Source organism: Takifugu flavidus, chromosome 1 (assembly GCF_003711565.1).
Source record: "Takifugu flavidus isolate HTHZ2018 chromosome 1, ASM371156v2, whole genome shotgun sequence".
Classification (NCBI taxonomy): Eukaryota; Metazoa; Chordata; class Actinopteri; order Tetraodontiformes; family Tetraodontidae; genus Takifugu; species Takifugu flavidus.
The window spans coordinates 7,029,920-7,057,325 of record NC_079520.1 but is presented as its reverse complement, the minus strand read 5'-3'; the positions used below and the strand labels follow the sequence as shown (position 1 = coordinate 7,057,325).

The following is a 27,406-nucleotide window of genomic DNA, read 5'->3' as shown; positions in this document are numbered from 1 at the left end:
CTTCTGTTGCATGTTTTTGTTGCTGTTGTCTGTTATTGGTCCACAATAAAATGGTCAAATGAAGGTTCCATCGATTGACATAGTCACTAGCAAATGTGATCAGCTAACAATGACATTTGTGCATTTGTTTCAGGTGAGTGAAAGATTGTGGCCGCAAATTTGTGCCTTGGCACCAAATGTTTACCCTGCAACATAATCTGAAATTAATTTGATTACTTTGTTTGGTTTGTTGAAGACAATTTAATCACCGCTGCACCTACGTTAACATCTTGTGGCTTGTTCGTCAACGAATCTTTAATTCTTCTTTTTGGGCTTCTAAAATCACAGGGCTGAGTTTTCCTTCACTTTATTCATCAAAATATAGACACAAAAGACAGGAATAAATATAGAAATCTAAAAAGAATTCAAAGGTACTAAAATGTCTTTTTTTTCCAAAATAAAGGCCATAACTTAGGAGGAATTGATCTGATGATGTAAAAGTGAAAACACACTATTTTTAATGCATAATAAGCAAAATTATGCATTGGATTAAGTTGTATTAGCTAGATTTTGCCCAGTGATTTGCTGTTGTGTTTTTTCTCTTTTCCTTCTCCCCTTCCATCAATGTGCATTATCTCTGATGAAAGGTAAAGGTTTAGAAAAGACAACAGGAAGATTTATTATTCATTTCCAGGATCGGCTCTTCGTCCTGGTTGCCACATGTGCAAGGGCCCCCAGAGAGCGCGACAAATGGCAACAGAATCATCATTTTCACTCATGTTTCATTCACTTTGATTTGACAAGGGAGGCGTGAAATATTGAGTTAAAACTGTGATAAGACATCGGCGAGGAAGGGTCGGGCTAAAATATGTGTAAATCTGAAATGTGTCAGAGAAAATAAGCAGTCAGCCACAAAAATCAATCAGCTGTGACTGCTACCTGCAAGTCGAGACCTGATAGATGGCTGCTGTGACAGGACCCAATCAGATGCAGACGGCAGAGTTTAAGTGCACGTCTCTGTCAAGTGGCTCCTGGTGCTTCACTCACTTTGGAACTGGGGCAGTGGGACACCTGGAGTGATGCTTCGAGACAAAGCAGGAAGTATCAGAGCAGCAACACATGCACACACTCGTGCAGACGTTCTCATTTAATAGTGCATATTACAGGATGACACAGACACCAGACCTCAGGGGGACTTCCACCAAACATCTGCAGCAGCACCCCCCTCCCCTTCTCCCCAGTTCCTTAATGAGGCACCAAGATGATTATTAGTCAGGGTTGGTGAGTTGGAGAACTGTTTGCTTTCCCTGCTGCTGAAGCCTCTCCAGATCGGGACACCTCCAGGATTTGAGATCTAAAGAGCTAAGCTTTCATGGCTTTAGCTCACCAGGCGGGTTTCTCAGGGACATCATTTCCAGCGAGGGAGGAGGTCTGGAGGCACAGATCCGAAGAAATAATGAAAAACAGGTCACGAGTGTTGTGCTCCACTTCTTATCTCAGAGGTAAAAAAGTAAACGTGACGAAAAAGTTCAAGTTGCTGAGATGAGAGTGTTGTTGTTGTCGAGGAGAAAAGCACTTTTGTTGAACTGCTTCTTAGAAAATGACCTCGCAGCAGTGCTGATGAGGCAGGTGTGAGGTAACGCTGAGGGCCGCTCCTGATGATGCTCCCGATGAAGCCTCGCATTAGTCAGACTGCAGGATCAGGCGATTTTCTGATGGCAAGACTACCACATGTTTACCCCCCGGAGAGTGTTTAGAGGAACCCCCACCTGCCTGGGAATGGCTCTTCCAGCGACCTGAAGCTGATGAGGAGGCAGAGAAAAGAAAACTGCACACGGCTGCTGCATGGAGCAACCATCATGGAAACAGTTCAGCACGTGCAGGTCACAGTACTGAGCTTAGTTACACCGGACATGCAGGGTTACATTGAAATCAAGCTGAAAAAATAGCAAACAACACACTTAAATGGGTGAAATCTTCAAACATAGATGGCCTGATTCTCCTGGTTGCACATGTTTTGGCTTGTTTCACCACTTTAGAGGTGTGGGGGAGGAGCTGTAAGGTTGGAGCTTAATTAAAAACTCCCTCAGTGCATCTTCTGGTTCATGTGAGTGATGCAATATGAGTTAATTTTTTATTCAGTACAATGACTCTACAGGCGACAGACAGCAGGATTTGTCCTCAATTTAAGGCTAAATTTTGGATGTATAATTTATTCTGAGCGAGACTCCAAACAGCACAGCGGGATCATTTGTGCTACCATGCGAGTGTTAATTCTAATGAGTAACAGACATCATTTGTAGGTTAATAGAAATGGAATTTACACATTAACCCGAGTGTGGGAAAAAAGTTAAGGAGCTTTTTCTTTCTTTAAGAAACATACTTTTTCACTACCTCAGTGATTTGATAGAATCGTCCTCACCGTATCAGAATGGAAATGAGAGTTCTGATTGGAAAACTGTGTAAAGGGTGAAGCTGAGAGTCACTGTGCTGACCTTGCCTAAAAAGCAGATAATTATGGAGAGCGTCCTCCAGTTCTGACTCTATTCTGCATGGATAAAGATGAAGGCGGACGGCCTCGACCGCCCAGCTGGAGTTAATGAGATGATGGAGCCTCAAAGACCTGGTCACGATGATGGAGGGGGGGCGGTGATGTGCGTGTCCCCGTAGGGAGGGTCAGACTGGGGGGGATTTTCAAAAACGTAGGAATGGATTTAAATGTTCAAAAATGAGAATGCTTGGCAAATTGGAGGGGAACCCTTGCAGGACATCGGGGGGTCATAGTTCTGATATGTGTGAAATGAAGCGTTCCGTCGCACAGCCTTTAACTCCGTTACTCTTCAGAGCGAAACTTTCATGTCTGTTTTTTCACAATGTCGTGTGGAAGAATAAGATAATTTTCACATTATCTTCACTGGGACAGTAATATAGTCTTAATATTGTGTTTCCTCATATGAAAAATGATAAGTGAAGGAAAATGATGTGTTTTGAAGTCATCTCCTGCCTTTTACAGAAATGAGGACATCCTTCACATTTTATTACGTTTTCATATTTGTAATTTGTTGGCAGCTCAAAATGATTCTTTTTCTGTTGTTTGATGGTTTGAAATGGGCAAACTCGCTTTAGCTTCCCCACAAATAACACTTGCATTTGAATTACATATTACATGCACGAACAAGGCATATATATATACTGTATATATCCACGACATATTGGGTATGGAAACTATTTAATCAGTAAATACAATGACACAATTTGCTCACATGTTGTTCAACTACCTGATTAAAAAAAGGCCCCTTGTCCTCCTAAACTTCACCACTTGTCTGCAGAGCGAAAGACTCGTCCTCTGTTGCCCTTCCAGTCGTAATGACTCTAATTCCCTCATGCAAATGGTGTGTGTGAGTATGGGCCCCTGCTGGGACCACCAGCCTGGTTTGTGTGACCACAGCCTGGCTCCGGGGCAAGGAGGACCCCAGATGGAAGAGTCAGTAGAGTAAAGATGAAAAAAAATGGTTCTGGGCATGTACCAAGTGTGTAGGCTCTACCCTCAGACAGATTGGTGTCCTCAGGCAAAAGGACCTGTAGATAAGAGAACGTGTCATTGAACCGTGTCCGTGTGTGTGCGCGCAAGTGTGAGGTGCTGAAATCTAAAATTGAGATGCCAGCAGCGGATTTAAACAATAACACTTGGCTGCTTGACCTCACCCAGAAGACCACGTCTGCGTAAGATGTGTGTGTGACCACAGCCTGGCTCTGGGGCAAGGAGGACCCCAGATGGAAGAGTCAGTAGAGTAAAGATGAAAAAAATGGTTCTGGGCATGTACCAAGTGTGTAGGCTCTACGCTCAGACAGATTGGTGTCCTCAGGCAAAAGGACCTGTAGGTAAGAGAACGTGTCATTGAACCGTGTCCGTGTGTGTGCGCGCAAGTGTGAGGCGCTGAAATCTAAAATTGAGACGCCAGGAGGGGATTTAAACAATAACACTGCTTGACCTCACCCAGAAGACCACGTCTGCGTAAGATGTGTGTGACGCCGCCTGCTTGCATGTGTTTGTGTTTATGAGCTTGCACCTGCATCTAAATGCTAAATCTGTTTGTCTTCGGGGGCTCGGATGTGAACCTGGTGGGAGGCTTGCACGATGCAGCGATGATGAGCAAACACTACAGGGGAGAATAATCTCTTATTACCCACAATTCACCCTGATGTGCTGCGCCGGTGAGCGCAACTGGATTCGTCCCACGGGCAGAAATGAGCGGAGTCACTCACTCGATTTATTAGACCGTCCTCCACTCCCTGCCCCCTGCCTCCCCCCTGTCTTCCAGCCTCCCTCCATCCCTCCCTTCAACCGCCCGCTGTTTTCCATATGTCCTAAATCCTTCTAAGACGGGTATGAAAAGATGGGAAATGTGATGACTGTAGCACTGGTCAACAGAATCATCATTAGGAAACAGTGGAACAAATCAAAAAAGAGAAATGATACTTGTTTGATGCAAGGACCAAGAGGAAGAACCAGGACCTCCTGGAGGAACTCAGAACTATGGACTAGATTTTGAGGTGTTTTTTTAAGAACACTGGACGGTGTTACGGTCCTGGTGATTGTCTCTTTTGGAGACCAAGATCAGTTGTTCTCATATGTTGTGGAGGCCGTGAAATGTCTGTTCACGTTCATCCACATTGTGCATTACAGCCAGCTATAGGAGCTGAAGATATTTGATGATTCAATTTGACTATTATTTCCTTGAAATTCTAAACTTTTTTGTCTGGAAACTGCAACCTCCTCCCCCAACCCAAGGCTGTCCCCGCTGTGCTGTTCCCTCTCGGTGAATCTGTCCTCCATTCGTTTCCGTGCTTAAGCCCCCTGGTACTCCTGATGTCTGCTGCTGCCTGCATCTGCCTTTCTCTCCCCATCTGTGTAGCAGCAAAGCCTCCATCCATCAGAGAGAAAAAGTACTCTTCAAATCCCAGATCCCCCATCAAAGCCCTGTGTCCCACTCCCTGTTTGCATGCAGACATATTTTAGCCCACTTGCATGTCAGGGAAAACTACAGTATGTCGTCATATGTTTTATGTATTCTGTGATTTAAGGCGGATGAAGGAGTTTTTTTTATGTCATCGGGGAAGTTTATTAAAATATTATTACCAGTGAAAAAGAAAATGTGAGATGGGCAGGATTCTTATTGAGTTCATCTACAGTTTCAAAAAAATATGTTTCTAGATAACACATAAGTCGATCCATATGAAGTATTGTCGTTTTGATGAGGAAAAACTCACTGCTAGACTCCTCACTTATTTTCTTTGTTGGACGTCCACAAATGGTTTAGTCTGGAGAGAAGGGAAAATGTTGTTAGAAGAATAACTCCACAGTCATCAGAGGAGAGATGTGCAATTTGTTGAACGATACCTTAAAGCTGAAAAGCTTGATGCGCTTTATTGCTGCGACTCCCACTGATTGTGCGGAGATCTCATTTCACACATGAACGTCTCGCTCCCTGTGTGAAGTGTCTGTGTGTGTCCATCGCTGTAGTTAGCATTACAAGTCTGCTAGCCCCAGGCTAGATTAGGAAACAGAGAAAAATTGGAGGGATACAGAGTTGGAGAATGTGTGGAGATTAGAGGGGAGAAAATGGTGCCAAAAGCAGCAGAATACAAAGACATTAGACACATCGGCTGGTGTCACTTTTTAAATTAGCCAGTTATTTGAACGCAGCTTTGTTGTGCCCTTGTATTATTGGTCCTGCCTATTGGCCTTTATATGAATTCTAGTCACATGACTCAGTAAATTCAGGTTATATCTGTCCCTGGAGATCAGTTCCACAACATGTTAATCAAATTCTGATAGATCCACCACAGGCAAATGTTAACATTTTGTCTTCCAGCAATTCTGCAGCTCCTCCAACTTTGCAGATGCATGCCACTGACAGATAATGGCTTTTGTACCTGGAGGTCCAGTGGGTGCTTGGGGCCAGATTGATCACCACTGGGGCCCTCTGATGATGAGGACGTTTAGTAGCGGTCCCTGTAGCCCTCTACTGATTAGCGCCCAACATCTTCCCTAATAACCTTAACAAGAACAACGCCTTAGGATGATTTGGCCCGTGTGTGCAAGCGTGTGTACGTGTGCGCACCCTTGCAGATAAGGAAAAGTGCTACCCATCCTCCTGCCCTTCTCCTCAAAGTCACCCCTCTCTCCCCCCATTCCCGCCATAACTTGGCACTGCTCACCCCCCAGATCTATCGCGTCCCTCCTACCAATTCCAACTCCAGACACACGTGCTCCAAATTGAGTTGGTTATGGTTCAAGAGCCTAAAGTTGCTTCCAGCATCAGTCTGCAATAAGACGATACATGGGACATGGGAACACACTGGAGTGCATGAAATGTCCTGCCTCCCGAGATGCAGAGGGAAATTGCAAATTACAGAATTTATGAGGCTCTCAAAAACTGTGGGTTTCATTTTATAGGCAACAACTCCATCTGTGGATTGTTTCCTGGGAAGGATTTTCATGTTTGTACTGTTACCACAAAACCCAATATGAAATTTTCTGTTTCAAAATCTGGCAAGGCCTTTGAGCATTGCACATTAATGTATATTGTTGATTAAAAGTTGAATGTCATTATATAGTGATACACAATAGATGTTATTGCCTGAAATCCCAAGTTGTTAATATTTTCTCAAAGTACAAAAAGATTGTGTCCTTATCCAAGTACAGTGTCCAAAATAACCTGTTGTCAGCCCTGTTACGTCAATATCTTTTAATGATCGGGCCTACATAAAATATATAAAATATTGTACTAAGACCATATTACAGCACGCTATGTAGAAGAGTTCACAAAATGCTGGTATTTCTGTGTACAAAAATAGAATGAAAGGCAATCATTTCACTGTTAAGTAAAGTAATGAATACAGCATTTGATTTCCAAAAATAGCCTAAAGATGTAATTTATAAAGTTGCATTTTAAGGTTATTTAATGTTTGAAATCCGTAAAGGTTGTCTCTTTGTTATCTACCAGTGTGCAGTTTTATAGTCATGCCTGTGCTGCTTTCACTCTATATCGGAATGTTGATTGCCACTTTAAATATGCACTAATAACTCAAAAAAAGTAAATGTTCATGATCAACTTTTTTTAAAAATTATTCCTGAAGCAACTTCCAATGTTTTACTTTAACAGAAACAAATATTGTCAAACAGAAAATCGAAATCCCAGTAAATTTGGACGCCGGTCAGGTTTGCGGTTTATTGTCGGGAGCTTTACGAGGTACAGTGAACGCAGCATAAGAGTCCCGTCCTGACGTCACGCGACGTCGTTGAACCAGTCAGCTGAGGGAGGAACTCTGACAACAGAAAGTCAACCAGGAAACAGGCAGCTAAACTGACCCGCCGCCCCAGAGAGACGGCGGTGTAAACGCGACTAGTCGGGCTTGTTCTCCAGATTTAGTTTTATAAATATCGACGTTATGGCTTCCCTATTTAAGAAGAAGACGGTCGATGGTAAGTTGGCTGCCAGTCTGAAGAGCTAGCTAACTTGTTTGTAGCTGTGGTAGCAGCCGGACTGTTGTGTTGCTCTCATGTTCAACTAGCGATCCGCACTTAACTCGACCTGTTTAACCTGTTTGGGCTCCAGTCGAGTCATGACTCACGATGTCACATTACCGACTGAAGTCTTAAACTAGCCTTGAGTCATGGTGCATTAGCGTCGCCAATGCTATGTTTTCCACAGAGGAAAGGGTGTTTTTACTCAATATTCGATGTTTCCTGTAACATTAGGCTAACATTATTATCCTCATTATTTTCTATTCACTAACTAGCTGTTGCTAAAGTAGAGCTACGGTTCAGCATTTACATTAATTTTACAATGATATAGCATAAATTGGAGTCATACATTAATTATATATATGATCACTTAAAACACTCGTCTATGATCCGGATCAATGCACGTCTGGTAGTTTATTTTTCTTCTTAAGTCACATAACTTAATGTTATTGATACAACATGGTGGGAATTTAATCAGGTCATTATTAAACAGCATCAAATTACAGGTTTGCATTGAGGAAAAAAACGAATGGTCGTTAAAGTAACTCATTAATCTTTTCTGTACAGTTGGATCTGGTTATTTCAGCCAATAATAATCTCTGATGTCAAATTCCTCGAAAGCCGTTCGCTCTGAGCTCCAGTGTTTTTCTCCAGGCTATGACCAGAACCCCAAGTTCAAATGGAAATTGTGCCACTGTCTAAAATTAAATCCCATTAATCTAATTAATCATCTAATTTGAAAATGGTTACAGTTGATTCTGAGGGTCGGGGTCCGAGTAATTCCGGTCAATGAAATGCGCATGGAATGACTTAAACACTGCTGATAAATGTTCACACAGCATCGCCCAGCTGCTCCCCCCACCTTTGAAATGCCAGTTTCGCCCTCGTCGCCCGTCTGCATACTGGACTTACCGCCCTGGTTACCTTCACTCCACTTTCTGAACGCCTCCGCTGGGATTTCCTTTGGCAGATTCCATCGTTTGGTCTTAAACCCTTCCACGGACGGGTCGTTTTTTTGCCGTTACCCTGGGTACAGTGGGTGAAGTAGTTTGTGGTTAGTTGGTAAATGGAGGGGGCTTAGCGCCCGCGTATTTGTAGGGCGATATCCCTCCCACATTGAGACGCTGTCGTAACGTCACCTTGTACGTATGCACGCGTTGCTTCTGCGTAGCCGATGCCTCGATCGAGTTCATGTTCTGTAATGGCTTACTTTTTAAAAATAATTTACAGTATTTCCATTAAATACTTTGTTGCGTCATCATTTTAGGAGTTTGGTGTTCATCCGTTCGGATTGATCGATGGATTTATCTCAGGCTTTCATGATTGATCTTGGTGCTTAATGAGGTTTTTTGGGGGGGATTTTAATTGTACTTTCTGAAAAGAGCCTCTGAGTTGAACACATTTAAGTGATGATAGCGTGGTCTCACCTCCAGGTTCTTGGGTCATGTGACCCTGCTTGTGTCATTTATGTCTCGTGATACCACTTGAGTGGTTTAATGCCGAGGCATCGTCAGTGTGAGCCGTCAGCGTGCTGCTGTGGCCTGTCTGTGGGGAGACGCTCACACATGCTCCATATGCATCCAGATTTATTTTTTCTTCCAAAGCGGTACACTTACGCCCCACTTTTTCACACATAAATGTACATTTTTGTCTTGATTCTACCATTTGACTGGTGGCTTACCTCTCACTTCAGTCCAAAGCACCATTATTGAGATGTATTTGGGGAGAATTGTGTCTAAGAATTGGTCTTCACTTGAATTAATAGATAAAATGCAACTTATGTAAAAAGATCCACCATATAAATTCAGATTCATATTTTACCATAAGGAAGACACCTGGTGATGAACAACGCACTGTATATATCCTTGATCTTAGCTATAGGCTTCATTTATACACATTTAGAGGAAATGTTTGAGAACATTTTGAAATTTAAACGATTTTTGCAATGTGCGTGTTTGTCTTTTGCTCTACCAAGACATAATCAGGGAGCAGTCACGGGAGATGCGCAGCACTCAGAGACAGATCACCAGAGACAGAGGAGCACTGGAGAAACAGGAGAAACAACTGGTAGGAGGAGCACACACACACACACACACACACACACACACACACACACACACACACACACACACACACACACACCTATTAAATCTACTTCCACAAGTCTGATAGGCTAATGGGTTTAAAATGAAAGAACAAGAACGATCTGGTGTGCTGCTGTGCTTTAGGCAACTAAGAGTGCCCTCTCTCTCTCTCTCTCACACACACACACACACACACACACATATGCACACACTCAAAATTACACGACAGGGCTCTATCCAGTCCCGCGTTTCCTTTCTCGGAAAGATGTAATAGGTGCCCTCTGCTGCGTAAAGTAAATATCATCATACAGGACATAATTGCATCTCAGGGGAACCACTTTTATTCCACAATAATTAACGCTTCGTGCTAATTGCTCTGGATGTTTAAAACATGCACTGAACAAAAGAGTTCACCAACATGTAATGACCTGTTTTTGCAGTTCAGCACAGGAATGACTGTGTGTCGCCCCCTGCTGCTCACGCCAGTGGAGAGCATGTGGACAATGTCACGTCTTTTTCATCATTGTATTGATGTCAAAATCCAAACATGGAATTCCACGCATCCATATTTGTCGTCTTTGGGTTGAATCTGGTGTTCTTCACAAATATAAACATCACTGCTCTGCATCCTGTCTGTTCCCGAGGAAGCTCTGCACCATCATCCCCCTGCTTCAGTGCCTCTTATCGTTGTGTCTGACAGGGCAGTAACGAAGACATTATAATCTCTGCACAGGCCGTGCTTTACCTTCTGTTGTCCTCGTGTGTGTGTGTGTGTGTGTGTGTGGTGTGTGTGTGTGTGTGTGTGTGTGTGTGTGGTGTGTGTGTGTGTGGGGGGGGGGGGGGTAATAGGTAATAGATCAGCATTGTGAAAAAGCTTTCAGACCTCGCAGAAGCAGATGAACATGTGTTTATGGTGTCAGATGTAGCTTACTGTAACCTGCAGCTACATTTGTCTCCCTCTGTCTCACACACACACACACACACACACACACACACACCACACACACACACACACACACACAAACAATGTCTTTGGGCATCTCTGTGTTTCTGATGTTTTCCAAAGCTAATAGAACATATTTGCTTGACATTCTTATATCTGTTTCTACAAAAGCTGTAATCTGAGGAGAGCTGTGTGGATAATTCTGTTTATTTATCTGTACATCCCAGCCTGCATGGGTATTTGCTATGTGTTGTAGCCACCCATAAGTGGAGGTTATCACGTAGCGTTGTAAAATTAGCAGTCATTATAATTGTGTAACAATAACTCCTAAACACAGGACGGTGTGATGCATGATACACAAATGATACTCGGATCACCTCAGTTAGCCATTTACCAATTTCCTGACTCAGTAATATTGATTTATTCTCCCTTTTCACCCTCCAGGAGGCAGAAATCAAGAAAATGGCCAAGACCGGTAACATGGGGGCATGTAAGATTCTGGCCAAGCAGCTGGTTCAATTGAGGCAGCAGAAGTGTCGCACGTACGCTGTCAGCTCTAAAGTCACCTCCATGTCCACGCAAACTAAAGTTATGAACTCTCAAATGAAAATGGCGGGCGCCATGGCAACAACAGCCAAGGTAAAATGCTGAACCCTTTCTTCACACTATAGTCTGAGGTTGAGGAATAAATAATGTCGGTTATAAAACAGAACTCTTATCAAAATGTTTAAAACAGGGAATTAGGGTTCACACATAGATTATGAGTTAAATATCCATTTAAAGGACATATTTTACACTCCTTTAATTTAGTTCAGCTACACTGATAATGTAACCAAAGTCTTGCATACAGAATGTGTTCCCGTTAGTGCCCTTAATGAGGTGAAACCCTTTAAACTTAATCTAATGGAGTGCACTGAGTTGGGTTTTACTATTTAAAGAGACGTGAGTGTGAGATATGGTGGATATACATTACTGTCACCCCTTCTGTATACGCTAATGCTTTCACACTTCTGGAAGGAAAAGGGAACTTTATATCAGGAGCAACACCTTCTTTACAGGGTTCTTTAATTCCAGAAAACCTGCAGGTATATTTGCAACATAAACATGTTTATTGATTCCTTAAACTTTTTGCTAGACTATGCAAGCAGTGAACAAAAAGATGGATCCACAGAAGACCCTGAAGACCATGCAGGACTTCCAGAAAGAGAACATGAAGATGGGCATGACAGAGGACATGAGTAAGGACACACACACACACACACACACACACACACACACACACACACACACACACACACACACACACACACTCTCTCTCTCTCTGGTATTTACTGAGCTACCTAAACCAGATTCCCAGGGTGCCTGTGGTAGGAGCGGTAGCTCAGCTCTGACATAATACGACTTTTATTGTCACAAACTGGTAAAACACACACAGGCCTGTTTTCCAGTGTTTGCACTTGTTTTTCTCATCTCCCTCCACCGTTTCCTCCCTCACCGTCCAGTCAACGACACTTTAGACGACATCTTCGAAGGGTCTGGGGATGAAGAGGAGTCTCAGGACATTGTCAACCAGGTGCTGGATGAAATTGGCATCGAGATCTCGGGAAAGGTGAGAAATTCTGAAGGGAAACATTAGTCGTCGTTTCTGGCTTGTGAATTACTCACTGAATAGCAGCTGATGTCCAATTTAAAACAATTGTTACGACTAAAAGTGGAAAATGTCAAATTTTGCCCCAGTTTTTAGATGTGTAAACTCGTTTTGATGGTGGAGACTAAAGATTTGGCTCTTCTTCCACTATTTAAATGTGTTCCAGCTGCCACTTGGTGGGGCTAGCCCTTAGCTTTTCGAGATGTGCGTGTGTCACGGCTCAATTTGGCCATCTGCTGTGCGTCTAGCTCCCCCTGGGGGGATTCATGAGTTATTACTCCTCATAACACTCCGCACAGCCCCCCAGCTGGAGAGAACCAGCAGGCAAGTTAGTAATAGTTCAGTGTTGGAAGGGGATGATTGCTTTCTTCTCAGTCTCAATAACATACTGAGAATGCTCTGAATGGTTCCATGTGGCTTCAATGTTATTTTTCTTTAAACTTAAACAACACAAGTACTGTCTATCAACCCTGAAGCTTAAAGGTTTGAACATATGGAATCTGGCTGAAGTAAATAAGCAGCCATGTGTGTCATCGCCATCCTTCGGCAGCATCCACGTTTTTTTTTTAGCAAATGTACAATATCAGCTTGAAATGTGAACCACATAATTGATGGAAGCCGGTGATTATGCTAATCGTATCGTTGTGCCGGGGCGTGTTTCCAGATGGTGAAAGCTCCCGCTGCAGGAAAGTCTCTCCCCGGTGCCACTTCATCCAAACAAGCCAACATCACAGACGACGAGATCGAGAGGCAGCTCCGAGCGCTAGGAGTGGATTAAACGCCCCCCCCCCTCTTTTGTATTAATGTTTACGTTTTAAATCTGCTAAACATTAGTACGGATCTCTCGCGAGTGTTGCCGCTACAATTCTCTGTCCCAAAAGTTGCAACCCTCTAGCACACACTTTTATCCATTAAGACGTCTGGAGGCATGCAAGCACAGATATTAATCCAGGCATATGAAAGCGTTCCACAGCTCTGAATATATTTATCGCGATCATGCGGTGGTCCTACAGCCTGACGGTGGCCTCACAGCTGTTGGCTGATCTGAGGAGAACCAACTGCACTGTTGTGTCTCACCCATTTGTCTTAACAAGGGCTACGGTAGAAATTTCACCACCTAGAAAATACGATTTCATGAGGCTGAATTTCTGTTTTCCTCTCCTAAAATGTACCTGCTCTTCTTGTTTTTTTTTAAATTATCAGCTATAACAACAAAAACAACAATAATAATAATAATAACCAAAAGAATGTCCGTGGACGGGCCCAGTTGCTAAGCTACGCTACTGTCCACTGGAGATGGTTTAACCATGCCAAACACCGACCTACCTGACATCAATGCCTTTGGGTGGGGGCCTCTAGGAGGATTGTAAAGTTGGCCTGTACAGTTTATCTATTCTTCAACGCAAAATCAAATTAGGATCGGGATATGAAAGGCTTTGGAATCGATGCTATGATGTGCTCAAATCAGATTTTTTTGGGGCGGGGGGGGGGGGTTGACTTCTGTGTTATGTGATTAACATGGGATTCCCACAGTGACTGTAGGATGGCACTGGTCCTGCAGTCGCTTTCTCTCTCAGCTGCTGTGCAGTTAAAGTTACTTCAGACACATGCACACACACACACACAGACACACACAGACACACACACTACAGGGGGAAAACCGTAGATGTGATTTAAGTAGCACTGTGATCTAAAGATGCTGTCTCCAGATCAGAGCTGATTCTCCTCGACACATGTTCAGGTTAGCCGGGGTCTGGGGAGGTTTTGCTTTCTTTATAAATTTGACCAAACTGCAAACATTGACTTTGTGTTTGTATCTAAGCATGTGTGGTTCCAAATTTTGCATCTTCTTTCCCCTCTCTTTGAGTTTCTATTTAATGTAAAGAAACTCCCCCCCAATCTTTTAAACATGTGGACGGTTTCAGCGCAAATTCATCACTAGACTATTTCTGCGACTTTTGGGGGGGAAAAAAATCTCCAAACCTCTTTTTCTGCCATTCTTACAAAGTGTGTCTGTAAGAGTAAACAGCTTTTTTAAGGAATAAAGATTCTTCAATTAAGCTTGGTTCTTTTGTCCTCACCATAAGTTCTCATCACAGCTCTCAGGAATGCATTCCTTTCTACCGCCAGGGTCCGTGTTCAACAGCTGCGCATGAATCACACAGGAAGCGGCTCCATTCGGAATGACGCTGTCTTCCAGCTTTATTGATGAGTCTCCAGACACTGCTGTACCCATGTTCACCACAGTCCTGAGCACCTGCTGATGCATGCGCCCGGTGATAAACCGCCAGTAAAAAATGAGAAACGGTTCCTCAAAATCACAATTTCACTCTTATAAGAAATGAATATTTCCAGCAACGACAGCGTGTCTTTGGCGTGCGCTCCCTCCCTGATTAAAGGCACTTGGTCTCCACATATTTTAATCTAGTGCATTCATAAATAGCCTTTTTGGTTTTCTCGCTGCGCTAAAGTGACATTTGAATATCCAGGCTGACAAAAAACTGTGTTGAGCTTTTCATTTTTAAGACATGTGCCATCAGTCACCCCGAACCAGGTCAGAATCACGAATCTTCCCTGCACGATACAAACAACATTAAAAAAACGAGGGAACAAAAGGGGGACATCAGCAACAATGACAAATCGACTCATCACGCGACACCGAAGCTGCGCCTGTTAACGGAAAACCTCATAAATCACAAAAAGATAAGTGGATCAATATCTTATATTAAATCTCAAATAAATAGGTTATTGTTGTGTACAAATATATTACTCTACTAATCTGTAAGCAATGACGCGACACAGAAACATCAGATACATGAACAAATCAAGAGTTTAACGAAGATACAGTCATCTAAGCACTGAAAACGTACCAAACATCTGTATTAAATGTGCTCCGATGGCCTCTGCAGAGGTGACGGGAGCACTTTTATTTGATAAGATACTAGATTGTTTTCCTTTTTTTAAATGTACCATATACTTGTTTAGTGTTTCTTCATCTGAAGGACTACTCACGAGCATCTCAATGCAGAAATGGCTGTAATGAGACTGGACTTTGCTTTCTGAGTTGGGGAGATGTTGCAGCTGACCTCTGACCTCTCTTTAGTTTGCACCGAGCTTGTTTAAGCAGGAGCTGAGGTTCAGGCTCGTTTTCACCCGCTTCTCTCGCTGCCGCCTGTTGCAGAACCAGACTCTGACCACCTCCTTCTCCAGGTGGAGACCTTTGGCTATCCGGGCGATTTCTTGGGAAGACGGCTTGCTTTTCTCCACAAAGCTGTGCTCCAGAGCCTCCTTAGCTCCCAGGCTAGAGAGAGAGAGAAGGTAAGGACCTCACAACCTGATTTTATAGGAAGCTCACTGTGTCTGTTCCCTCCTCGGTACCTGATGGTTGTTCTTCTTTTCCTCTTCCGCTCATTCATCCCTATTTTATCGTTGTACAGCGCTGCAAAAAGAAGAAAAATGTGTCAGTTCTTCTCCTGAAATGAGGATAACGGTACCTCCGTTTTAGTTTGGGATGCCCCAGAAACCCATAAGCTAGCAGTGCTTTCGGAAAGCGGCGGCCAAAGTTGAGTTTTAGGTTGTGTTTATTTCAAAATGGAGGCTAATCAAGAGTTGGGACGTGTGCAACTTGCCTCCAGCCAGCTCTGCCTCATCCAGCCATTTGGCCAGAATGGCCTTCAGTTTGCAGGCGTTTTTAAAGCTCAGTTGAAGATTTTCAAAGCGGCAGATGGTGGTTTGGCTGAACTCGGAGCCGTGCACCGCAGCGAGAGCCTCCCCTACGTTAGTCTGAGTGTAGCCTGCCAGCAGGACAGAAACACTTATAAATATAATGACTTTGGACGCTTCCACGTCTCCCTAATTGCTGCAGCGCTCACCCAGTTTGATCCTCCGTATCTTGAAGTCATTGGCAAACATCTCCAGTTCTCGGATCTGCGGGGAGTCCATGGCGGGGACGTCTTCTGGATCGCGTGCGTTCTTCCCTTGGGGATCGGCTTTAATCTCGCCGACGCCGGGGCCCCCGGGGGCCTCGTCAGTCGACAGAAAGGCAGAAGTCAGTGAGGAGAAACCATGGCTCAACGCACAGGAGCCACTGCTGAGTCCATGGTCTGGAAACTTGTACAGACAGGGCGTCAGAGACCCTGGAGAGTGGAAAAGGAGGGACGAGTAAAAAGGTAAATTAGCAGGGGCCTCAAGGGAGTACGACTGTCGGAAGGGTCAGGAAGCAGCGATGTCCTCGTGTCCCCCTGTATCCAGGGAGCCTTTATTTCAACAGCACAGAACAGTGTGGACATGTCCCCACGGGGAAGGGCTGAGCTACTTAGAATTCAAGGTCTAAACCTGGAGCATAAAAGTATTTCCTTCTGTTCAACTCTCTGCAACAAAAGATGTGGGAACTTATTTTGAAATCATCGTTCACAGCTCACGGACACAGAGCCGGTTCTCGTTCGCTTTAGAAAAAGACTCTGCAGGCCACCCGCGCACGACCGAGGGCTTCGAAATGTAATTGGATGAAGAGATGTTTTATTCCGACTGTCTCTAGACTTTGTCACGACAGTTTCTTGTTAAAACTTTTTTTTTCCTCTCTCAGGGCTTCAGGGTCGCCAGGTCTCCAGCAGCACTTTAAAAAGAAACAAACTTTCAGGTGAAAATTGGCTTCACAGCCCAGAACACGCAGGCTCTCTTAGCTGCACTGTTGTGTCATCCTTCAATATCTCTATACAGAGCAATTAGATGCTGATGACGACTAATTTGTTTCAGATTAGCCCAGAGATCAGGGTCAGATGCTTGATCATCATGTTGCTATATAGTGGCGCTTTATATTTGTACTTGACGTTTCAGTCGCTGCAGCTGTCTTTTACTAGCAGTGCAACACCCCCCTCTTGTGGATAAAGCGTTGTAGTGCAAGCAAGAACGTTCCACTGAATATGTGACATCCAGTTCATCTGCAGGATCCTGTTGGACGCAAAAAGATATCACAGTTTGATTTCCTTAATTTCATTCATGTTATCATTTGATCAGAACCAGATTTATTCTCGCCTTAGCTGTTCATTTGCACAGATGTTTATTTTAGGCAGGATTTTACTGCATTGGCCATGTTGGGTTGCACACAGGAAGTAGGTTTGTTTTCATCCAGAAGCCCAATTTGTGCAAAAACTGTGACACGCTGAGACTAAAACTCTGCAGTTAATGACTCTCATCGACGACAAAGTTTCCATGTTGAACCTTTTCGTGATCCCGCTGTTCCGTAATTGCCTCAGAAGCAGGAAAGGAGGGAATATCTGCAGAAAACAAACAGACCCCAGAACAAAGCAAAAACCCGTTTCACCATAACTTCACGTGTGTATTGTGTTCCCTCCGACTGCACGGACGCAGTGTGCTACAGCGAAGGAAGAAGCACAAGTAAGCTTCCTCATTTGTGGGTGATGTCGGCACCCAGGCTCTCCGGGGGAGTGCGTGTGCAGCCGTGCAGTGTTGCGTACAACCCTGCGTGTGCTGTGGACACGGCCAAGACCGCTGAGCAACCACATGTGGGCTCAGAGGGTTTGTGAAAACTCCCCCACAGGCCTTGGATACTCCCCCTGCACACGGATACGGGGCCCCTGGCTGTTGTGTTTAGTGTTGTTTCTGAGCAGGAAGGGAGAAAATGAACTGCACACACACACACACACACACACCACACACACACACACACACACACACACACACACGCACTAACGAGGGTGAGCATTTGATACTATCTCCTTTTGAATCTGAAACCACAGCGTTATTTCATTGGCGGCAACTTTTCATTTCACACCTTCATTTAAAACCCAATTGAGTTCATTCTAATTATTCTGGTGCTTTGTTCAACCTTTTGTATTCTGATTTCCTTCATTTTAAATCTGTTTTTTATGGTTTCATATATGGATTACTTGCTTCGACTCGGAATTTCTTGCCACTGGATGAAAATTTCAAGCTAAGAATCGTCCGTTCATCCTTCATCGTTATCTTCCTGGACGTAATTCACCGTCGTGGTGGGGATGATGTCACCCACTGTTTCATTTCCATCCTGATGCTTTTTATCATGGCTTTGTGACATTTTAAGAGACCCATTAAAAAAGCTAAAAGCTACTTTCTGACATTTCTGTCAGCCAAAAGAGCCTCTCATTTCATTCTCAAATGTTAAATGCACTGTGGTACCTGCTGCATGAATCAGGCTGTTTGTTACAACAGCTGCAATCTTGTCTGCCTGTTTAACTGTGGGTGTGTGAAGGGAGAGAATTACTCCTCATTAAAAGTGTGCGAAGCTCCCGAATTCACCAAATCTGCTCAGCTGTGACTGGCTGAGTGCAAACTGAGGCCAAAATGGTTCCAAACCCATTGGAAAGTTTTGTGTGTGTGTGTGTGTGTGTGTGTGTGGGCATAAAAATACTCCAGCATTTCAAGCCGTTACCCCAAAAACTGAAAAAGGTGCAAATGGCTCCAGCCGCATCACAGTGGATTAACAGAGATTTTCAAACATTTGGAATGCAAATATGATTTTTCATTTTACATAAATACATTGTTGAACTTTGTTCAGTACATTATAAAACATTCACCTGAAATTTCTGCCCTATACGGCCATTAAACCCCCCCTCCCCCGTCTCACCGTAACCATCTATCCACTCCCCACTACAACCAGCCCATTTTTGTCCTCATTCTGTGGAAAATTCTCTGCTATATATATTTCTCAAAGCAGTGATAGCAAAGCCTATTCCTTTTAAAAGTGAAACAAAATATAAGGAAACGATGGGTCGAAATGGACGATCATAGTGCAACTGAGAAGCTAAAAAGACATAATGGCGCTACAAAACTGTGCATCCTTTAAGGTTCAGCAGTCTGTTATTTCATCTTTATATCTCTTTCTATGGTGCCAACATATCAACTCAGCGGTAACAGTCTCAGAACCTCTGCCCTCTATCGTACCTGCTTGTTTGATTATGTCAATCTTTAAAAAATTGTGCCGTGAACCGGTAAATACTGTCTCCCAATATAGCTAAACAAGTGGCCCCCAGAGGTTAAACAGCAGACGGAGTAATTACTGCTTCAACTGATTTACAGTTAGGGTGCAAATCGTAAATAAGATGGGTTGACATGTCCACTCTGTTTATTCTTTGTGTGCGTGTGTGTGTGTGTGTGTGTGTTCCTATGCAGGCTGCATAATGAAGACCACTATATGCATTTTACAGAGGGGCAAATTGAGCTCATTTTCAGAAGGTGAGGACATTTCAGGTTGGTCCTCAACTTCAAAGTGCTGTTGGAGTATAAGACTCGCTTTGAAGTTTGAGGTAGAACTGTGTTTAAGTCAAGGCTCAGACATGAGGAAAGCATTCTGTCCTTACAAAGACGTGTGTGTGTGTGTGTGTGTGTGTGTGTGTGTGTGTGTGTGTGTGTGTGTGTGAGATCTCTACCTTGCAGGTTTGCTCCGCTCACCATGTTTGGATGGGGCACAGCACACGTCTGGAGGATGCGAGTCTGGGAGATGCTGGCAGAGAGCATCTCCTGAGCTGGAGGACGACAATGAAGACGAGGAGCAAAGGAAGATTTATAAAAATATATATTTCCAGAGCACCAGGCAGCCTCTGAAATTACAATCACTCCCCACGAGTTAATGGTTATCAATCAAAATGCAATCATCATCATCATCATCCTCCTCCTTCTCCTCCTCCTCCTCATCTTGTTCCTCATCCTCCTCCTCATCCTCCTCCTCCTCCTCCTCCTCATCTTGTTCTTCATCCTCCTCCTCCTCCTCATCGTGTTCCTCATCCTCCTCCTCCTCCTCCTCCTCCTCCCCCCCTCATCTTGTTCTCATCCCCTCCTCCTCCTCATCTTGTTCCTTTCCTCATCCTCCTCCTCCTCCTCCTCCTCATCTTGTTCCTCCTCCTCCTCATCTTGTTCCTCATCCTCCTCCTTCTCCCCCTCCTCATCTTGTTCCTCCTCCCCCATCTTGTTCCTCCTCCTGCTCATCTTGTTCCTCCTCCTCCTCATCTTGTTCCTCCTCCTCCTTCTCCTCATTGTGTTCCTCATCCTCCTCTTTCTCCTCCTCCTCCTCCCCCTTATCTTGTTCCTCCTCCCCCATCTTGTTCCTCCTCCTCCTCATCTTTTCCTCCTCCTCCTCCTCTTCTTGTTCCTCCTCCTCCTTATCTTGTTCCTCCTCCTCCTCCTCCTCCTCCTCCTCCTCCTCCTCCTCCTCCTCCTCACCATCACTGCTGCGTTACTGTTTCCTGTCGACTGTGATTACAATCAGAATGGGCAGCTGTGATGCAACTGAATAACATTTTAATTATGCAGCCTTAGATTTAATCACAACTCCACCTAATTACTCACAGTGGTTTTCAATGTTATGCTTCGTGCAGCGAGAACATCCTCAACAGATTGTTTTCCAATGTCACTAATTATCCAAGCTGTTGGCTAACATGTGCCACATCACCACTCACCCGTCATCATGCCATAGGTAGCCTGCTGGTTGCTGTAGTGACAGGGGGTGACTGGGTAATGTAGGCTGGGGGGAGTGTTGCCCAGTGCGTTGCCAAGGGATGATGTGGACAGATGCATGTGGGAGCGCTTGGCTGGCTGACCCAGGGACAGACCAGAGGACACTGATGGAGACATGGAAGAAATCCCAATGAAACTGACATTGACCAGTAATAATGTGAACACACAACAAGTGAGGACGCAACAACAGCACCGCGCTCGAGTTGCACTGTTGCAGCCAAAGATGGGCTAGGATTCAGATCAGAGGGGAAATGAGGTTGACTGTTAATTTGAAACTCAACCAGAGGGTAATATTGATCTACACAAACAGACAGAAAGAGGTGTGATTATAATAAAGTGGAGAAAAAACTAAACAAACTGGTGAAAATGTGCCAAAGTTGACAGGAGCAGTGCTGAAATACTATGACTTTGGTACTTAATAGACACAATTTATGCTGAATGTTTCAATCATTCTCATCCTTTTCCCCCTAAATTAATTAGGATTGTTGCCATTGGCGATTTTCCTTTCCAGATTTCCAGACATGGTACTCACACGGTGGACGATAATTTAAAAGCGGTGATAACGTGAAATAAATGGAAATCATAAAGCATATGCAGCGATTTTGTGCTGTCACTATAAAATTCGAAATGATACGGGACCGTCTCTTAAAAGCCTGGCGATGCTCTTCACTGCTCGTTGACCTCTGCTCTCAGCATATGCAAATGACATCACGGTGGCTGCTCGTGTATTACGCAAGAATTCTGCTTGAATTTAACACAATGGCAAGTGCCTCGGCATAATTACACGATCCAGATTGCCTGTGCTTGTTCTGTGTTCCACGTGTGCATGGTTTATGAGCTCGTCTGAATAAATAACAAAGGGAAACAGAAAGAAGGATCATAAAATGCAGCAGAATTATTGAATGTAGAAAAGAAAAGCCATGTTTGACCTTCTTTTGAAGTGCAGTGTGCTGAAGACCAGTGTTCAGATGAACGCCATGCAATCGAGGCTAATCTGTACCAATCAGCCCCCCCCCTCCTCCCCACCCCCCTTCACCTGTGAATTTCCCTCATAATGCTGCAAAGATAGATTTACATAATGTTTGGACTGGATTCGAATAAATGCATTTAAATTCAATTACCCCTGGTGAGCTTAAGCACAGGAAGAGTTTGAACTAAAATGGACATGTTTGGGTCAAATTTAAGGGACTCTATAGGTTCCACCACCCTATGTGAGAGCCAACATCTGTACAACCCCCACAGGACTTTTGATAAGATCGGGGGTTAGGTGGTGTTAACACGAGCACGTCCCTGCAGAACTGAACCTCCCAGACGACTGAACTGGTTATCAGGGGCCCAGTTTGTTGCTCTCTGTATCCCAGTTGTAGCATGAAAACACTGTTTCACCCAAGTCCTCCACCTCCAGAGAGGACTAAAACGTGCACACAATAACTGTGATTTACGGCCAGTTTTAAACTCTAATGGGTGCGCTCTAGATGCTCTGCCATCATTTCTAATGTTGAAAACATGCGGTGACATTCAAAGAACATGTCAGATTACCTGGAGACAACATGCTGTGAGCGTGGGAGGTGGTTGGCAGGCAGTCACTGGAAGAGACGTGGTGCATGAGGATGGGTAACGGCGAATCCAGAGCAAGTGGGGTAAAGGAGTCGGCACTGAACGTCTGGCACGCCATTCTTCTCCGGCCTCTTCCCAGTGATCCCAGAGGAAGAGAGATGTGATCTTTGCGTCCTTCCCTGTGCCCTTTCTTGATCTATGTCTTAGTTTTTTCTGGATCGTCTTCCTAAAACACCTGCTTTGTGGGGACTGGTGTTCATCTGCCTTGGTCTGCTGTCACGGCTCCTTTCTCCTCGTGCCCCGCGCTCCCTCAGCCTCGGTCACACAGTTGTCACCGAGTCGCTTGGGAAAACCGAGGGTGAAACGTGGGAGAGAGCAGAAATTGCTGTAGCCACTTCAGGAGCAACCCTTCACAGGTCGGGGCTCTCCCCCACCTTTAGTTTAGATTCTCCAAGTTGAAGAGTGATAAGCCCCCAGGTTGAAGTTCCCTTCACTCAACTCAGAGGCTTCTTTTATCTGAGCCTCTGCCGTGCGTGCTGCGTTCTGGTGTGTAGCACGTGCACGTTGGACAGTGTCTGCCTGCATTTTCAGGACTTGGCTTCTGCAGGTATTTATATCCCACCCACCTATACCTCACCACCCATCCCTTGACCTATGAATCCCCTTATTTCACACGGAGCTGCTCACCCCCACCTACCAATCCCGTGTCAGTGCTGTTATTACTCGCGTTTGTATTTACCTGCATTCTCCTCATCCTGTTCCCAAATCCAGGATTAGGGTACAGAGCGGCTGAGAAACCCGATCCCCTCCTGGCTTTTCCTCCTCCTCTTGCCGTCGTGCCGCTTCTCTCCCTGATTACAATCCTTTTTTCTCTGCATTTGTCCATGGGAAAATAAATGAAAGCTTGGACTGAACGTATTTTTTTAACCCCTGGTTCTTTCCAGATTGCTAAACACTGGAGTCTGGTCAAAGCTGTCGGCTTGTTTTTGGGCTTTATTTTGTAATTTTGCCTCAAAGTTGTGGGGACCAGCAAAATGGCCCCACTTCACAACATGTCATCACTTTAATAGAAGGGTGAGGATTTTGACACTTAATGTACAGCAAATCCAAGGAGACACACACACACACACACACACACACACACGCACACACACACACACACACACACACACACACACAGATATAGGGAATTGAATCTGATACAACTTGTTCTCTTACCTGACTAAGAGGCATATCTAACATGAGGTCACAGAGAAACAGACACCACAGGTTCCTCAGTGCCAGTGATAATGATAATGACTGTATGTGACGATGATGATGATGATGATGATGATGATGATGATGATGATGATGATGATGATGATGATGGTGGTGGTGGTGGTGGGGTGATGCACAACAGTGAAATAAACTCTATCTGCAGCCTGTACGTGGGCGAACTGACCTCTTGAGTCAAGCATCTGTCTTGCTTCCTGTTCTCCTTGAAATGACAAAAACTTTCCCCGGATGCACAACTTGAGACAAAACTCCTTCCAGCGCATTCATTTAATTGCCTCGAGGAAGCATTGAGGGATAAAGTGGATGGGTGATGCTTTTGGTTGGATGAGCCGCAGCTGAGCCAGAGGTCAGGGGTGCCTCTTTAGCTCACGGCCCATGTGGCATTATCTCAGGACGGCCAGGAGACGAGCATTGTTTCAGAGCGGCGTCCACGGGCTGTCAATGCGCTGCGCTCCAGGTAAAGACAACTGGTCTCATTGGGGATGATCGAGGTTAATCTGCGGAGCGCAGCCACTTTGTGTGCGCTGTTGGGTCTGTTTGTGTTTATCTTGGATTGTGATTCACTATTGTTTTTGTAGGTGGGCAGCAGGTGGAAAATAGCTTGTGGGTGGCAGGCACGATTTGACTTGCTCGAGCATGCGGTGTAAATTTGGAAGGGATGCACTTTCCTTTTGGCCAGTCTCCTCAGAACAAATAAACCACTTTCACTTAATTTGAAGGCTTTGTGAAAATGCTCAAGGGTGTTAACTACGTGCAAAATTCATTAGATACAGCTCCCACTTCTTTTTCTTATTAAGATAGAGAGAAATTTTGGCTAATTTTAATTCAAATTCTGGTGATATTAAACCTTTTTTTAAATCTCTCCAATAAAAAAATTTGAACACAAAACTTCAATCAACCCTGAGATTAAACCAACCTCATTTAGACTGAGTGCTGTTGGGGGGAACCTTCGTGACAAATAGCTGAGCAAATCAAAGTGGACTTTGACAAATCTCATTTCATCCAAGCTTGAACTAAATACAATTGGGATCCCTAACACAAGGACACCAGCATGAAATGATGTGTGACAGTGAATACAAATTTCACCGACCGTGGTATCATGCTCAAATATTCCTCTTTTTCTTTGGCTTCAGGCAGCAGCTCCCACTCAGGTTAAAGACCATCTTCCCTGTTGTCGAAAGCAGGCTTATTTCTGCACATTGAGACTAAAGCCACCTGTGTTTTATAGCAATTATAGCAATTTACAACATGGTGCAAATCTCTAAAATACTCTTAAATCGGATCTTCATCTCTAGGTAATATCTTAATATAATCAATGTATGTGTTAATATAAACTACTAATGGAAAGCCAAACCTTTCCCATGGGTAGGCAAATGAGCAGACACACACACACACACACACACACACACACACACACACACACACACACACACACACACAAAGAGCGTCACAACTTAATTAGTGAGAAGAGACCCTGAGTCAAAGGGGCTCTCTTGAAGCACCTGCTCTAGATCCCACTACCTCATCCTTCATCTACACACACACACACACACACACACAGACGCACACACACACTGACTTCTCCGATCTTAATTTTTTTACAGATAATTGCCACATGTGCTAACAAGACTCCCCCCGCACACACACTTAGGCACACGTGGGAATATCATGTGGTGACATTCTCACAGGTATCACATCCATATATGTGGTGTACCAGGTGGGCTGTGTGTGTGAAATGGGATGGGATGTGCGTGAGCGTGTGTGTTCTGTGTCCTTTCTGAGGCAAATGTCATTTACGTACTCAAAAAGTTGCAAAATATGACCCAACAAGAGAAAAACGAACCAACAAAAAACAAATGGGTTCATCTGCTAGAAATTAGCACCTTAAATCCTTAAATGTGTCTTTTTATATGAAGTATATTAATATGTACAAAAATAATCATTTTTTTAAAAAACAATCTATATCTGAGATCAAGCTTCTGCATACCTATTTCATAAATTTAGCTAAAATCAATGAAACCTTGTGAAAATGTGTGAAGCAAATGTTCTATAAGTGCTGTGCAGTGACTCAGCGTTGAATTCATTCATTTTTTCTGGGCAGATGAACTCCAGCCGCCTGCTTGGATGCGTCAGGACATCATGGCAGAGTTCGGGTCTCCTGTTGAATATCAAGCGTTCGCCTCCTGCACCGACATGAACGCCATCTGCCCGACTGTCCAGCCGCAGCACAAACACGGCCCAGAGACGTCCAGGATGGCTAATTTCATCAACATATTCAGCCAAACCTTGTATAAACAGGTTTGGTGGGGAAAACAGGAACGTCCCCCCCTCAGAGATTACCATCTCTCCTGTTAAGTAAATGTCAGCATTTTGCCGGTTAAATGACATTATCCCCACTTTAATTCTCAGCCGTCTTGTTACAACTACTTCATTTCCTTGTCGATCACCACTTCTGATTTATATTCCTTTTTTTTTTGTCAGGTACCATCAATCATGCAGAAAAGACACCTTTTAGCAAAGGAAATACTTACCGTCTACACCGAGTCAGCAGTAAGACATATAGTCAGGAGGCTTTCAATCGTCCCGTTGTCATTAGCTTAACCTTATTTAATGGCAAATGGCAAAGGTGGTAAATTGGCAACTAACCTTTAATACATAAGGAGAGTTCTGAGTCCTCCCTAATCGTCTCCGTACTGTTGAAATGTTCCATTCAGCAATAAAAGTTGATGAAATGTCCGATTTAGCATCAGAAATGTTCAAATGCCCTTGAAAGCAGTCCACCAGGGCTGGAATCATTCAATTGTATCACGAGCCATGACCCGCCCTTCATCATTACCTAACCTCAGATTAAAGCAGTCCTCTGTAGCATTGAGGGAATAAATAAAATCGCATAAACCTTCTGTGAGATTCCTGCAGGAAAGTCGGTTCCTTCCATCTTCCTTTAGCTCAACTCCTGCCCCTCAACCACTGAGCCCCAGCGGCGGGCTGGCTCTCCTTGTTTCTCCTAAAAAACCCGACATTATTGCACTTGCTTCACATATTTATAGAACCACATGCTGAATGTTTCAAAAGACTTTAATTTTGCGATCCATATACAGCTGCGGCCCCAGACGGACCTTCTCCCTCTGTCTCTACATAATCATCGCTGCCGCCGGTGCGTGGCTCTTTTGTGACTGACTCCCTGTGGTTTCCCTGCTCTGCTCTCTGCAGCCGTCACGGTGTGGAGGACAGATCCGTTGAAGAGAAACGAGAGGAAAAATAAGTCTAAGAGATGAATGACTGTGGTGCAGAGCTCTGATGGAGGTAATCCATGTGTCTGTGGGGGAACACGCTATGACAAAAACAAAAGAAAGGAGAAAAAACTACACCGGGAAGCCGTATCTGAAAGGAACTGCTGTGATTTTTACTGGAGCCGTCATCAGCCTTGTGTGCCGGGCACCAGGAAGTTGTTCTTCAGGAGAACGAAGTGTGTTCTTTTACATCACACCATCTTCACCGTTCAGATTTCACATGAAATACACAGAAAAGGAAGGAGTCAAGGGTTAGAATGTGAAAGGATGGAGAGAAAAGGGAGAGAACACAGTTGCTGATTGAGGTATAATATAGAAAATAAGAATTCATAAAAATCGCACAGGATGGCTGCGGGTGGTAGCTAGGCAACAGGCACAAAGGCATGGCCGTTTACTTGTGCGTCCCGTATCTGTATGAGCTTTATGAGTTTCCATCCATCCCTTCATTTGCTGAACTGGGACTTTGTCCTCTCAGTGTCCATAAAGGAAAATGAAGCTGCGGTTGATGTAACAGCCTTCGTTAGCTACTCCGCGTGCAGATGATGATGAAAACGTCGTTTGAGGTCAGCGTGAAGACACACGCTTGAC

At 44.2% G+C, this 27,406-nt stretch overlaps 2 protein-coding genes and 3 long non-coding RNA genes across 6 annotated transcripts; 3 read left to right on the top strand and 2 right to left on the bottom strand.

The window, feature by feature from the left end:
* Positions 1-1,111: 1,111 nt before the first annotated feature.
* On the bottom strand, positions 1,112-8,583 carry LOC130528703 (uncharacterized). Its single transcript, XR_008951358.1, has 4 exons — positions 8,423-8,583; positions 5,381-5,531; positions 5,251-5,301; positions 1,112-1,781 (listed from the first exon to the last, which is right to left on the bottom strand). It is a non-coding gene; the product is annotated as an uncharacterized LOC130528703 (long non-coding RNA).
* On the top strand, positions 7,262-14,245 carry chmp2ba (charged multivesicular body protein 2Ba). Its single transcript, XM_057038365.1, has 6 exons — positions 7,262-7,468; positions 9,486-9,577; positions 10,982-11,176; positions 11,673-11,775; positions 12,040-12,146; positions 12,850-14,245. The coding sequence occupies exons 1-6, from the start codon at positions 7,435-7,437 to the stop codon at positions 12,961-12,963; spliced, it is 645 nt and encodes a 214-aa protein (XP_056894345.1). The 5' UTR covers positions 7,262-7,434; the 3' UTR covers positions 12,964-14,245.
* A 117-nt stretch (positions 14,246-14,362) lies between these two features.
* On the bottom strand, positions 14,363-26,550 carry pou1f1 (POU class 1 homeobox 1). 2 transcript variants are annotated; one of them, XM_057038344.1, is made up of 8 exons: positions 26,175-26,539; positions 22,236-23,123; positions 20,639-20,800; positions 19,613-19,708; positions 16,058-16,321; positions 15,815-15,979; positions 15,564-15,624; positions 14,363-15,486 (listed from the first exon to the last, which is right to left on the bottom strand). In XM_057038344.1, the coding sequence occupies exons 2-8, from the start codon at positions 22,369-22,371 to the stop codon at positions 15,285-15,287; spliced, it is 1,086 nt and encodes a 361-aa protein (XP_056894324.1). In that variant the 5' UTR covers positions 22,372-23,123; positions 26,175-26,539; the 3' UTR covers positions 14,363-15,284. The 2 variants fall into 2 exon arrangements, with proteins under 2 accessions (XP_056894324.1, XP_056894334.1); XM_057038354.1 differs by lacking the exon at positions 22,236-23,123 and having other exon boundaries at positions 26,175-26,550.
* LOC130528713 (uncharacterized) lies at positions 15,394-15,912 on the top strand. Its single transcript, XR_008951372.1, has 2 exons — positions 15,394-15,503; positions 15,623-15,912. It is a non-coding gene; the product is annotated as an uncharacterized LOC130528713 (long non-coding RNA).
* LOC130528710 (uncharacterized) lies at positions 23,431-26,264 on the top strand. The gene is made up of 2 exons (XR_008951359.1): positions 23,431-23,985; positions 25,630-26,264. It is a non-coding gene; the product is annotated as an uncharacterized LOC130528710 (long non-coding RNA).
* Positions 26,551-27,406: the final 856 nt, after the last annotated feature.

Excerpts from the sequence above, each read along its gene's own strand:
- pou1f1 (XM_057038344.1), bottom strand. The coding sequence starts at position 22,371 with ATGGCGTGCCAGACGTTCAGTGCCGACTCCTTTACCCCACTTGCTCTG. Across the intron at positions 15,625-15,814 it reads TGAGGCAGAGCTGGCTGGAG|CGCTGTACAACGATAAAATA; the intron begins GCAAGTTGCACA and ends TTCTTTTTGCAG. Across the intron at positions 15,487-15,563 it reads AAAAGAAGAACAACCATCAG|CCTGGGAGCTAAGGAGGCTC; the intron begins GTACCGAGGAGG and ends CTCTCTCTCTAG.
- chmp2ba (XM_057038365.1), top strand. The coding sequence starts at position 7,435 with ATGGCTTCCCTATTTAAGAAGAAGACGGTCGATG. Across the intron at positions 9,578-10,981 it reads AGAAACAGGAGAAACAACTG|GAGGCAGAAATCAAGAAAAT; the intron begins GTAGGAGGAGCA and ends TTCACCCTCCAG. Across the intron at positions 11,776-12,039 it reads GGGCATGACAGAGGACATGA|TCAACGACACTTTAGACGAC; the intron begins GTAAGGACACAC and ends CTCACCGTCCAG.